General features: G+C 43.2%; 1 protein-coding gene across 1 annotated transcript in view; it reads right to left on the bottom strand.

Moving 5' to 3' along the window:
• Positions 1–786: 786 nt before the first annotated feature.
• The window catches only part of RAB3C (RAB3C, member RAS oncogene family), a 129,434-nt gene continuing 115,346 nt past the window's right edge, over positions 787–14,874 (bottom strand). The window contains exon 5 of the mRNA XM_054397851.1: positions 787–974. Within this exon, the coding sequence (XP_054253826.1) occupies positions 787–974 (188 nt within the window). The remainder of the gene's footprint in view (positions 975–14,874) is intronic.

The following is a 14,874-nucleotide window of genomic DNA, read 5'->3' as shown; positions in this document are numbered from 1 at the left end:
GTAATGCTGGGATCTCCATAAAGATGGAATGACAAATTAATTCCAGTTTCAGAAAGGTATTAGATAGACATGGAGTTCCCATGGAAAGGTAAACATACTAGCTGCCCCAAAAGGCTGAAGTACTTAATATGTCTGTACTGAGGGTCTGTACTGAATACCCATGGCCAGTCAGAAATTCACAGGGACGTTTGGTTACTTTGGGTCCAGGACCCGACTTCTTTCTAATTTCTGCAATTTCCAGTCATTTCCAGTCAGCCATACGTGTAACATAATGAGTAGAGATTTGCCAAGGTAATAGGCTCCAGCAAGTGTCTTCGTACGAATAATCTGGACAAAAAGAGGGATTGTCTCACTAGAGAAATATTTCTAAATCGATTTTCAGTCAGGAGAAAACACAAGTGTTACAAGGAAACTTAATCTAAAACACCCTGGCCACTACCCTAAGGATTCAATTGTGGAAGTTGAAACTGGTAAAGCAAGGGTCAATTCCAGGGAAATGTGGTCTGAGGACATGGCACCAGCTGAAGTAAATATAACACAAAGCAGTAAAAAGAAAAGAGAAACTAATACCTATCCTGCATGCAAAATCCAGGTGCTAAAAAATGAATCATTCTTTCAAATTAAAAAGTTTTCCATCCCCATATGCATACTCGACCAGCTGCTGGTCGAGAAAAGACTTTTCTACTGAATAAATTAATAAGACAATATAAATAAAGGCATATAGACCATTAATAAAGACTCTGTTGGCAACAGAACACACAGGAGCTGCCTTTGCTGATAGCTGCACTAACAGCCACAGTTGGGCTGCTGTGGAGGAGGGGTGTCCTTTAGCCGTGCGTTCTGCGTGCTGGCAGCAATGGTGGGATCCGTGTCCAGGCTCTCCGACATTTTGTCACAGATGATATCCACGAGTCGTTCAAACGTCTGCTTGACATTAATGTTGTCCTTTGCACTTGTTTCAAAAAATTCAAATCCTAAGAAAATAAACAACATGTTTATGTTTGATGCATATTTCAGAGCCTCAAATAAATAGACGAACTTTTCTTGGGCACGAGTGAAGAGATACTCAGAAAACAAACATGTGAGAGCACACATATAAAAGAGTAGTACTGGAGGAGCAGTTAAATTATAACAGAATCAGAGTAAGTACACTACTGCTATTTGCTTTATACCATGCCAGATAAAATCAGGACATTCCCTTAGGCAAATTCTACTTTATGACATCTAAATCTAAAAAACTGACACCGGTTTGAGAGTACTGTTACTTTAAAAATGCCCTATTTATCCATCTATTGGGAAGCAATAATCTACGCTCCATCTCTATCATGTTCCCCTGGACATTATTTAGCTGGGAACATACACTTCCATTGCAACATTAACCTGGTGTCAAAGTAGACAAATGTGTTTAGAAGTAACCAGGTTAAAAACCCAAGAAGACAACGGGAGATTTCTGCAATTTGGTATCTACAAAAATCAGAGATGAATGTGTGAGACCAAAGGTACTCCCAACCCCACAAACCAAACAATTAAAAAAGTAAAACACACATAAGGAAGAAAACTTTCTTGATTAATTTATATAGAAGGACTTTTTAGCCATCCATTCTCAGTAACTACCCAAAGGTAAAAATCAGAGCTATGCTTAACAGACAGTGGAAGCCTTTATGCAGCAGAGCCAGCTTTCCTAAGCAATCTTCTCTATCTCTATTTGTCCCATGTCTCATCTCCCATTTCTTCCTCCTTCCTCTGGTCCACATTTGCAACTTGATGGTCAGCCTCCAGACCAGCAGCTTTCTGCTAGTGCTGGGATTCCCCATGTTCCCGTCTCCTTTGCAAAACATTGGTCTTTTTTGTTTGTTTTCTAAGCATTTTCCTCAATGCTCCATCTTTTCCCAGTTGCCACACCGTTCACCTGAGGATTCACTGGTAATTTAAAACTTTCTCGTTTTTCACTACCTAAGGCTTCAATATTAACACAGTTTATCAATTATTTAATCCACCAGCAATTTTCCAGAAATGGCTTAGCCTTTGCAGACTATTTTGAGTCCTTCAGATCAAATCTGAATAACAACGTGCAACTAACACTGTGCTTTATTATGAGAAAAATTCCAGCAAGAAAAAATGCCAATCACTTGTGTTGTGCATGCCTTTTAATACTTCCTTCATTTCTTCTCCCCACCTCCCTTCCCCCCTGCTCATTATTAACAGAGAGAAAAGATTTTTCAACGTGAGTACAAGCCTGAAGTGAGGCAATTATCTGGTGATACCTGTGGTGGGATGTTGTCACCACCCGTGGTGAGATGTTGTCACCACCTGTGATGATCTGTACTGCTGATATGGATTAGACTGGGCAGATAAAGGTACGATAAAGCCCAAGAGAAGAGTGTGTAGGTAAGGCAGAACAGAGCTGAAACTGAGAAATCCAAAATATCAAAGTGCTGCCTGACCATAGATTCACAGATTGCATTGGGAAGGAAGGGACCCTCAAAGGTAGTGTCCAACAAGGCTGCTCAGGGCCATATCAAGTCTGACCTTGAATGTTTCCCCAGGCAGGGCCTCAACCATATGCCTGGGCAACCTGTTCCAGTATTTTACTACGCTTATTGCAATGAACTTCCTCCTTATGTCTAACCTGAATCTCTGCTGATCCAGTTAAAAACCATTGCACCTTGTCCTATCACTACAAGCCCTTCTAAACAGTCATCCCCCACCCTTCCGTAATTCCCCTTCAGATGTTTAAATGTAGCTATGAGGTCTCCCAGGAGCCTTCCCCAGGCCGAACAACTCCAACTCTTTCAGTCTGTCTTTATAGGAGAGGTGCACCAGCCCTCTGATCATCTTTGTGGCCCTCCTCTGGACCCACACCGGGAAGTCTGTGTCTCTCTTGCATTTGGGGCACCAGAGCTGGACACAGTACTGCAGGTGAGATCCCACCGGAGCAGTCTAGAGTGGCAGAATCAGTTCTCTTGATCTGCTGGCCATGCTATTTTTGAGGCAGTTCATGATGTGATTTGCCTTCTGGGCTGCAAGTGTACATTGTTCACACAGGTCCCTAGCTTCTCATCTACCAGTACCTCTAAGTCCTTTTCTGCAGGACTGCTCCCAATTTCATTATCCCCCAGCCTGTACTGATATCAAGGAGTACCCCAACCTAGGTGCAGGACCTTGCACTTTGAACAATATGTGTGGAACATGCACATCAGAAGGTTCCAATGTAAATGTCTTTAGTGTGTTTATTTCAGTTTTCCCTTTGCTGTCCTTACATTGTGTTTCTTTCTCCTATTTACCTTCTTCCCAATAATATTGACTCAAAAAATCATAAAATTGTATAAGTTCAAAAAGACCTCTGAGATCATCAAGTCCAATCATCAATGTAACACCACCATGGCCATGGCACCAAAGTGCTGTGTCTACAGGTTTTTTGAACACCTCCAGGATGATGACTCTCTGGGCAGCCCGTTCCAATGCCTGACCAGTATTTCAATAAAGAAATTTTTCCTAATATCCAGTCTAAACCTCCCTTGGCATAATTTGAAGCCATTTTCTCTTCTTTTATCACCTGATATTAAGGAGAAGAGACCAATACCCACCGCACTACAACCTCCTTTCATGTAACTGTAGAGAGCAAAGAGGTCTCCCCTCAGCCTCCTCTTCTCCAGACTAAACAATCCCAATTCCCTCAGCCACTCCTCATAAGATTTGTTCTCCAGGTCCTTCATCAGCTTTGCTGCTCTTCTCCAGACACACTCCAGCAACTCAGTCTCCTTTTTGTAGTGAGAGGTCCAAAACTGAACACAGTACTCAAGGTGTGGCCTCACCAGTGCTCAGTACTGAGGCACAATCACTTCCCTGCTTCTGCTGGCCACACTATTCCTGGTACAGGTCAGGATGTTGTTGACCTCCTTGGCCACCTGAGCACACTGCTGGCTCATGTTCAGTCAGTTGTCAGCCAGTATCCTCAGTTCCCTTTCTGCTGGGCAGCTTTCCAGCCTTTCTCCCCCAAGATTGGAGCATTGCACGGGGTGGTTTGACTCAAGTGCAGGACCTAATATGTGGCCTTGTTAAAACTCATCCAACTGACAGCTCATCAACCCAACCTGTCCAGATCCCTCTGCAGAGCCTTCCTCCTCTCAAGCACGTCAATACTCCTTCCTGGTTTCATATCATCTGCACACTTACTGAGGATGCACTCACTCCCCTCATCCAGGTCATTGATAAGAATGCCAAACAAGACTGGCCCCAAAACTGAGTCCTGGGGAACACCACTTGTGACTGTCCACCACTCAGATTTGGCTCCATTCACCACCAGCTTGGACCTGGCTATTCAGCCCATTTTTAACCCAGTGAAGTGTCCATCCATCCCAGCCATGAGCAGCCAGTTTCTCCAGGAGGATGCTGTGAGACACAGTGTCAAAAGATTTACTAAAATCCAGGTCAAGAATATCTACAGACTTTCCCTCATCCACTAAGCAGGTACCTTGTCATAGAAGGAGGTCAAGTTTGTCAAATAGGACTAGCCCTTTAGGAACCCATGCTGATTGGGCCTGACCATGCCCTGGACATGCACAATGGCACAGACCTCTTTCATGACCTTCCTTGGCACCAAAGCCAGACTGACTGGTCTGTAGTCTCCCTGAGTCAAAGAAGAAACAAGGAAAGCTGGTAAGCTCTCAGCAGCAACTTCCTCTAGAACACTGCAACAGCAGGGGCCAGGCAGGACGCAGGCATGGTGCTGTTTGCCTGATGACCGATATACAATGTACACCGAGCAGTTTAGACAACTGCCCTGAAAGACATGAACAGCCTGAATTACTGACTTTGTTCCCTCTCTGCCTCACTCTTGAACTGGATGTACAAAGGCTCCTTCATCACTGCTCATTAATACTTGTTTATCTGTGCTTTTGAAAAATAATAAGAAAAAAACCCACCAGAGAGCTATATGGAAAGGGAAGAATATTCTGCACCCTTCAATCTTCATGAGACAATGTGACATCAAGAAAACACATGAGCTAGCAGGTTTTAAGCACAGAGCCAAGAACAATACAGACAAGAGATATGTTAATGTTTCAGGAAATGATCAGGAAGGCCTTCTGTTTTCAGATTGTTTGTCCACAACCAAGATAATTTTATTTACCACCCTTGATGTTATAACAGATATAAGGGCGTGCTCCCACAATAACTACCCTTGAGATGATCTTGAATTGTGAACCTTAGCGTTGCTCCTGCCAGTGCTCTGTTCAGTACAGTATTTTGAGAAGTAGTAGGATACTGAAAAGTCAGAGTAAGAAGTGTCTGCAAGAGGCTACTTCTTTTATAACAGAGCAACGTGTAAAAGGTCCTCTCTTCTAGGAAACAGTGATGAAAGTAGCTGGTCACTATTGCTATTCTTCAAAGTATATCCTGCAGCTGAAACACATTTGGTTACCATATTCTGTGCTCTGTAGACTATCAGAATGAGACCTCTGCTCTCCAAGGAAACTGACAGCTGGACTGTGTTAAGAAAAGAAAATAAAATTAGGCCCCAAATTAGGGCTCAAAAATATTACCTCAGTGAAGAGCAGTGCTTTAGCGCTGGATAGAGCTAGTGTGAAGATTGTGAACGGAAATGCTAAGGTATTTCCTCAAACTTTGGAATGGCCCAATTTATGTAAAAAAAAATCCAACTAACCAAACGTAAAAGAGGACTTCCATCTGTGACAGAATATACAGGCTCAAGAGCCAGTTACTAGTGATGCTCTAGCAGATGCCTTCTTTATCAGTATTTCAGAAGAGGTGATTTCCATATAAAGTAAGGACTTTGACTGAGGCTTTTAGATACCTTTAAATGAGTGCATTTGGGCAATAGAGTCCTGGCAAAGAATTTTTGTGGGTTTTTTGTTTTGCTTTATTTACATGAGACATTTATTGAGCAAATACTTGCTTCTCATTGTCCTTAGTGACTTTCCTGTAACTCAGTTCCAAGTGCAGGAAAGTAATGTCAGGCTGGCACATCCCTTCTGTCAAAAATATCTTGGAGACAGGAGCCTTTCATTGCTCTGCCAACTCCTGTGTCTCTTGTAACTAAACAGAAGACTTGTATTTGTTCTGTCAGTTTGTCTCTTTCCTCTGTCATTAACATTTGCCCTTCAAAAAGACCTAAAACACAGTGAGGGATGGACCTGTGAACAGACATGTTTGTTTAATTTTTAACATGAAGATAGATGCAGCCATATGTCTGTGCTCCCAAGGCTGCTGGTGACCCTGGCTTCTGCACCATGGCCTCTGGCCAGTCATGGAGGCAAATCAGAACTTACTCTTCTAGTAAACCGTGTGCTTATTCCTGACACAACTAGATGACAGGATTGCAGCCTAAAAATTGTGCAAACTCACAGATGCCTAATACCTCCGGTATATTCAAAGATGCCTAATATTCACATTACCCCAGAGGGTTCACACAGCAAAGCAAGTGAAGATTCACTCCAGTTCTGATGCTGGGGAGCTGCTGTCTTGTGCCCCAGCCCGGGTAGGATCCAGAAATCAGTTCTGTTCAGGCCCCACCTCAGCAGCAGGCCTGGCCTTTTAGGCTTGGTCAGATCACACAGAAGTGCAGGATGCTGAAATGTACTCTCTGTAAGCACACTGACAAATACTCTACTGTTCAGCTTCCTGGGGTGTTAAATAAGTTTAATTTGAAGAAACCTAAACATCCCTGAATTGGGACTCTGGCACCTCCCCAGCACAATCATTATGTACCTAGATGCCTTGAGCCAAGAACAAAATTAAAACAAAATACACAAAGCAATCTGATTTTGGTTTGAAATATGAACTCTTCTTCTCATATTTGGTGGAATTTGTTTTCAAAGCATTGTAAATCAAGGGGAGGAAAGAAACCAAGAAGCTGAAATTTAAAACTGTAAGGGAGAAATCACCCAAAAGAGATAAGAAGAAAAAGGATGGTGAGGGGATGTTTGTGTGTCCCACTCAGAAAATGCAGAATAAGGTATGTGTTAAAATCTGAGAGGTAAAATGACTACCATTCTGATTGATAAGCTGTGGAGATGCACTAAAGCCCTAGGCAGAGTCAACACTGGGGTAACGCAGCATTCAAAGCCCTTTGCAGCTGCGCTGAACACAGCGTGAGTGCTGACTTCTGCTCACCTCTGCAGAAGGGAATGTGAGAGCTCACCCAGGAAGGGCCTATTTAATTTTGTTTTCTGATACTGGTTAGTGCCCTCTGGGAGAGACAGTGCACCAGGATACATTTAGAAAGCGGAGGAGTTGCACACCCTAAGGCATGTTCTGATGTGCTTGGTGCACCCAGCAACAGAGTATAAGAAATACGGAGGCACAGAAAACCCAACGGGAAGGGCATTGCCCTGAAAACTGCTGGATGGAATTGTGACAGAGGCAGATTTTGGTGGGACATCACACTAGGTGATCACAAGAAGCCCCTTCCAGCCAACATTTGTATGATAAAACAGCTCTGTTTCTCAGAGCTTCAAACAACCCAAGCCAAAAAGGTGGGATAGGAGAAACAGGACCTAGACATTTCACAGAATCAGAATAGTAGGGGTTTGAAGAGACCTTCAGAGATCATCTAGTCCAACCCCACTGCTAAACCAGGTTTACCTAGATCAAGTTGTGTAGGAATGCATCCAGGCAAATTTTGAAAGTCTCCAGAGACAGAGGCTCCACAACATCTCTGGGAAGCCTGTTCCAGTGCTCCATCATTCTCAAAGAAGTTTTTCTTTATGTTGAAGTGAAACCTCCTGCGTTTTAGTTTGTGCCTGTTACCCCTTGTCCTATCACTGGGTACCACTGAAAAGAGCACAGCCCCATATTCCTAATCACCACCTTTTAGATATTTATATGCATTGCGAAGATCTGCTCTCAGTCTTCTCTTCTGCAGACTAAACAGCCCCAGGTCTCTCAGCCATTCGTCATAAAAGGCATACTCCAGTCCCCTAATCATCTTTGTAGCCCTCTATTGGACTCTTCCCAGTAGTTCCCTGTCTCTCTTGAACGGGGAAGCCTAGAACTGGATACGATATTCCAGATGTGGTCTCACTAGGGCAGGGCAGAGGGGCAGGAGAATCTCACTCGACCTGCTGGCCACACTCTTCTTAATGCAAGGTATATGACCTCCACTACTCTTCCTTCACCTACCCATTTGGTAACAGTTTCATAGAAGGCTATCAGTCAGGCAGAATCTCCCCTTGGTAAATCCGTGTTGGCTACTCCTGATAACCTTTCTGTCTTCCATGTGGTTAGAGATGACCTCCAGGTCAGAGCTGCTCCATCATATTTCCAGGGATGGAGGTGAGGCTGACTGGTCTGTAGTTGCCTGGGTCCTCCTTCTTGCCTTTTTTGATGACTGAAGTGATATTTGCTTTCTTCCAGTTATCAGGCACCTCTCCTGTTCTCCAGGACTTTTCAAAGATGATGGAGAGAGCTTCAGCAACAGTATCAGCAGCTTTCTCTTGTGGGTTGTACCCCATCGTGGCCCATGGATTTGTGTGTTTTCACTTGGTATATAAGATCTCTAACCTGGTCCTGACTGACCAGTGAAGTGTCCTCTTCTCCCCAGTTCTGCTCCCTTGCTTCCAGAGACTGAGGTTCCCGAGGGCTAGTCTTAGAGTAAAGACTGAGGCAAAGAAGGCATTCAGCAACTCTACCATCTCTGCATCATCAGTTACCATATCTCCCATCTCATTCAGCAATGGGCCCACCTTTTGCCTGCTCTTCCTTTTATCATTGATATATTTGAAAAAACTCTTCTTGTTCTCTTTCACCCTCTGAGATGTTCCTCAGTTCCAGGAGGGCCTTGGTCTTCCTTGTTGCGTCTCTACATTCTTTGGCTATATTTCTACAATCCTCCCAACTGACCATTTTTTCCACATATTGTAAAACTCCTTTTTGTTTTTGAGTTTTAATAAGAGCTCCTTACTTATGCATGCAGGTCTTCTGCCTCCCTTACTTGATTTTTTTCCAAGTTAATACATTTTTCTTGAGCTTGAAGGAGATAACGTTTGAATACTAACCCCCTTTCTTCTTGGGCCCCCCTTCCTTCCAGAGCCCTAGCCCAATGGATATTTTTAAGTAGAGTCTTGAAGAGGGGAAAGTCAGCCCTCTTAAAGTCCAGGGTTGAAATTTTACTTATCACCTTACTTCGCCTGTTGATATTAAACTCTAACATGTCATGGTCACTGCAACCAAGATTACCCTCAACCTTAACATCTACAACCAGTCCTTCTTTGTTTGTTAATACCAGGACCAGGATCATACTTCTCCTTGTTGGTTCTTCAACTACCTGCAGGAGAAAGTTGTCATCAATGCACTGCAGGAACCTTTTGGACTGTTTGTGCTTGGCTGTGTGATCTTTCCAACTAATATCAGAGTGCTTGAAGTCACCCACAAGCACCAGGGCACTTGATCTTGAGACTACTTCCAGCTGCCCGTAGAAGGCCTCGTCAGTAGCTTCTTCCTGGTGGTCTGTGGTAAACCCCCACAACCGTACTACCCATGTTTGTATGTCCCTTCACTCTTACCCATAAGCCTTCAACACTTTCATCATCTCCCCCTGGGTTAAGCTCAATGCATTCTAGTTGCTTATTCCTATGGAGAGTGACTCCACCACCTGGCCTTGTCAGTCTGTCTTTCCTGAAAAGTACATAGAATATAACCGCATTCCAGTCGTGGGAGCTGTCCCACCATGTCTCTGTAATCTGAATGAGATCGTAGCCCTGTGACTGCACCCAGATCGCTAGCTCTTCTTGCTTATTTCCCATGCTTCTTGCATTTGTGTACAGACACTTCAGAGACTTAGCAGAGGAGTATCTGTTACCATTGTGAGTATCACATAATCCCCCATCTCCTACAGCCCCTGGGATAGCAGTGGAGCTGGTAGCCTGACTTTCAATTGTCTCAGGAATGTCTTCAGTGAGCCTGGTTTTTCCCTCTTCCCCTTCAAAATTAGTTTAAAGACCTATCAACCAGCCCTATCAGTTCTTGTCCCAGGATTCTTTTTCCTCTTTGAGACAAGCATTTCCTATGTATAGTCAGTAGGCCTAGGGTCTTGTAAAGTAGCCCACGATCAAAGAACCCAAAATCGTGCTGTTGGCAGCAGACCCACAGGTAGGCATTAATCTGTTGGATTTTCATGTTTATGCCACCATCAGGCATGGCTAACGGGGGGACAGAAGCAAATACTACTTGTGCTCTTGACCCTTTCACCATTCGTCCCAGGGTTCTGAAGTCCTTCTTCACTGATTTCAAAATTCTTGAGTGTCGGAATAGTTTCTAGCACACACATGTAGCAAGTAGGAATTGTAACAACCAAAGAACATATATAAAATTATGTTACTAATTTGCATGCACAGCAAAACTTCATAGAAAAATGAAGACACTGTGTGCTACACTACATAGCAACTGCTCATTTGCATGTGTAGTTACTTGGTCTGTTCAAAGCCCTGTGCACACCTCTGCCTCTAATCCTTTGCTAGAATGTATCTCACAGTCTATTGTACAGACCACAAATAAAAGCAACCAAGAAATCCATGCCATCTATGAGCCATTCTTTTTATTTCTATTGTGTTAAGGGACACCAAACTTTTATGAATGCAAGAAGCTTTGCACTTAGCTAAGATGCATGAGACAGATATGTCAGAAAATTTGTATGAGTAATGCAGCTGGCAAGTGTGCATGCATCTTGCCTCCTAGAAGGTCTAAGCATTTTTTACTAAAATGCTTTAAAGCACTTTAGCAAGTACTAAATATATTGGGGTTTCACTCCACAGTCAGTGCATGTAGGGCACACATTCATAAACAGACAAAATAGCATAAGCAGTACATTCCACATCCTTTTTTTGTTTGTTTGTGATTAGTAAATAAACTTGCTAAAATCTGTTTGCTGTAATTCTTGTGTCGATATTAACACTACGTTAATCAGTTCTCTCTACATGACTCAACTGCATTTACTCAAACCTGTCTGTTTTCACCTCTTTTGTTGCTCTTTCAGTGATATTATTGTCTTAAACAGCCATGAGCTAATTTCTGAAGAAAGGCTGCCCCACTTACAAAAAGTACTGAGTAGGTGCCAAGGAATGGCTAAGGTGTGACATGATGGCCTTTGTGTCTGCAACTATGAAACAGTGTGGTAATTTTAGCCTGGAGAAAAAGAAAGGGTATGATAGAGGTCTCTGAAACCAATGGTGTAACAGAGCAAGTAACAGCTAATAGTTGTTCACTGTTTCTCGGAATATAACAGTGAAGAAGCATCAAACACTAGCAGCAAGTTGATTCAAAACAGAAGTTGATAGCTCAGACAAACTGTGCATATTTAAAGGATGTTATAGATGGCAAGATTTTATATTGTTACAAAGACATCATTGGACAAGTCCATAGGAAAAAAAATCATGAAAGGGCTATTGGATATCAAGATACTCCTTTAGCTTACAAGAATATAATTTGAGGCCTTATTGCTGGTCGATCTAAACAAACCATTTGTTTGCATTACACTTGAGACATAACTCAACACTGAGATTTGAATAAATGATTGATTATACCTTTTAATAAAATTGAAGGCCAGATTTTTCAAAGAGGTCAGCAGACAAAGAGGAGGCACAGTTTTCTCATAATGCTGTTCTCAGCAGGACAGGGTGTTTCCCGAAGAGTTAAATGCCCAGTGCTCTTTTTGACCTTTTGTACTCATTTTCTCAATGACTTCAAATAAACCAGGGATGATAACAACACCACACTTCGGAACAGTGTTTCAGAACAGAGTGTTTCAGAACATGTTCTTTGTACAACACTTATGCATTGTGTTGCTTGTAGCTGTGACTGCAGTGTTGCAGACCATGACGTTCAAAGGGTGCACAGCCTAAAAATGTCTTACTAGACAAGAAAATCATTATTTTTAAGACTTGCCCACAAGAGATGTTATCAAGTCACTGTCAGAGAAAGAAAAGACAGTCCCAAGTATTTGACATAACACATGCCCTTCAAACTGGCCACATGGCCAGAGCAGGCACTACAACACAGGAAACTTGTTCTTCTGTTTTTTCTGACACTATCTCCCACAGTCTCTGAGCCCATTTAACAAATTATTGCAGTTGTATAGGAAGCATATAAACATTTGTGTGTGCAGTCTGAGTACAGTAAATTACACATGGATCAGAGTCACAATTTCCTAATAAGATGATCTGGGTAGAAAGAAGGACCCTGGAAACTACCAAACTGTCAGCCTCACCTCTATTCCTGGGAAGATCCTGAAACAGATCCTCTTAGAAGCTCTAATAATGCACATGGAAGATGGGAAAAAGATTTGAGAGAGTTGGTTTGTCTTTACTAAGGGAAAGGCCTCCTTGTTCAATCTAGTGACGTTCCACAGTGGAGTGACAACATCAGTGGATAAGGGAAGGGCAATGGATGCCATCTATCTGGATTTCTCCAAAACCTTAGTTCTCCCAAAACATAGTTCCACGCAACAGCCTTCTCTCTAAGTTGGTGAGATATAGTTTCAATGGGTGGACTGTTCAGTGAATAAGGAATTGGCTTGATTGTTGCATCCAGAGGGTAGTGGTCAATGGCTCAATGTCCAGACAGAGATAGGTGACAAGTGGTGACCCTCAGGGGTCTGTGCTGGGAGTAGTGCTTTTTAATATTTTCTCAATGACATAGATAGTGAGATTGAGTGCATCCTTGACTGCAGATCATGCCAAGCTTAGTGGCACAGTTGATATGGCAGAGGGATGGGTTGTCATCCAGAAAGCCCTGGACAAGCTGGAGTTCAACAAGGCCAAGAGCAAGGTCCTGCATCTGGGTCAGGACAATCCCCATTGTCAATACAAGCTGGAGGGATGATGTGATAGAGAGCAGCCCTGCAGGAAAAAGGCTTGGGTGTACTGGTGGGCAAAAAGCTGGACATGAGCCAACAGATTGCACTTGCATCCCAGAAGACAAATCACATCCTGGCCTGCATCAAAAGAAGTGTGGCCAGCAGATCGAGAGCAGTGATTCTGCCACTCTGCTCTGGTGAGACTTCACCTGGAGAACTGTGTCCAGTTCTGGGACACTTAACACAAGAGGGACATGGACATGACGGAGAAGGTCCAGGAGGGCCACAAAAATGATCAGAGGGAGGAAGCATCTCTCCTACAAAGACAGGCTGAGAGAGGGTTGTTGAGCCTGAAGAGGGCCTACAAGAAAGCTGGGGAGGGACTGTTTACAAGGGCTTGTAGCAGTAGGAGAAGGGGCAATGGTTTTAAATTAGAAAAGGGCAGATTTGGATTGGACACTAGGAAGAAGTTCTTTTTCATGAAGGTGGTGGAACACTGGAACAGGTTACCCAGAGAGGTGGTGGAGGCCTCATCCCTGGGACACTCAAGATCAGGCTTGATAGGGCTCTTAGCAACCTGATCTAGTTGAAGATCTGCCCGCTCATTGCAGTGAGGTTAGACAAGATGACCTTTAAGGGTAACTTCCAACCCAAACCATTCTATGATTCTGTGATTCTATGATTCCATGATTCTTGTCTTGATAAAATCATGACCTTGGGGATTCCTTGTCAACTCACTGCATTAATTTTTCTGTAAGAAAATAGTTTGAGGAACAGAAAGAAAGTCAAATTAGTTACAAGAATGTGGTGATGTGGCCAAACGGGCCCAATACAAACCCAGAACAAGTTCTGGCATGTCCAGGCATGACCCCCCCCTCTCCCCTTCCCCCCTTCAGGGGTCCTGGGAAACACGGGTGTGGTGGATTGGAAATCCCCTCTCCGCCAACATTACCTTTATCAGACTAGCTCAGTTTGGAAGCAAATGGAGCTATATTTACAAGCAAAACTACAATCTCCAATGGAATGCAATGAATACATACAAATATGCAGTATTTACAATATTTACAGGTATTTACAATTAACAAAACAGCACAAAGACCCCCCTGGCCAAAAGACTGGGGAAAGCTGCCTCCCTGTCTCCCCACACCCCATTCAAAGGGAAAAAAAAGAAGCAGAGATACATTAATACAACGCAGTCAAGGTCAGCAAAAGTGTATTAGAAATCCTCCCAGCAAAAAAACAAGAAGAGAGCAGAACACACTGCTAAAGATTGTTTTGAGAATCAAATCTTATGGGAGCTATCCCTTCAATAGAATTGTTTAGAATAATCATTATTTTTCCTTTTTACACCCAATAACGATTTATTTACATTCTTCTATTTTTCTGCTCAAAATCTGTAACAAATTTTAAAGGCATAGCCTTAAACTACCACATGGGAAAAAGACAAAAGAACACAGGCACCAGAAAGTCTGATAAACAAGGGATGTGTTCTTCCTTTATAGCAAAAGAGCACGTGCACTAGCCATGCTTCTCCTAGACTAGGCCTATGTCTTACGATCATGGCCTGGCAGAATCCCATTTTATTGGTTAACTGTTCTGCTTACTTTGTTTGCCCTATTGGCCAGGTTGAATCTCGGGCAAGTGGCAAACACAGGCCAAATGGTATTTAATTTGCTCTGCCTTGCCTTGTCTAAGATCTGGGAAAGAAGCCATGAGCCTTACCTTGCAAGTCAGAGAAGCCAATCCTTGCTTTGCCTTGCAACTCAGAATCTGTACTGTGCCTCAGTTTACCCAGAAAGATGCAAGTACCCTTTGCAGTAATGCATTGTAAAAGCCCAGAAGCAAACAGAAGTGTCTTGCCAGGCAGAAGGGACAAACACCAGGGTGAGCCAAGCCCCTGAGCATCGTGCACTGCAGCAGTAAGTCACTTCCAGCCTAAGCACCTGCTTTGCAAAGCCAGACCTGGTCGAGAAGACGTCAAAACAGGCTATTTGTCTAAGAGCCTGAAACCCCAGGAGAGCCTGAAATCCTGGGAAGAAGCTTCAAGAGCCATCGTACCCGAT

Source organism: Indicator indicator, chromosome Z, assembly GCF_027791375.1.
Source record: "Indicator indicator isolate 239-I01 chromosome Z, UM_Iind_1.1, whole genome shotgun sequence".
Taxonomy (NCBI): Eukaryota; Metazoa; Chordata; class Aves; order Piciformes; family Indicatoridae; genus Indicator; species Indicator indicator.
The sequence above is the reverse complement of the archived record's forward strand: the minus strand, read 5'-3'. Positions and strand labels throughout refer to the sequence as shown.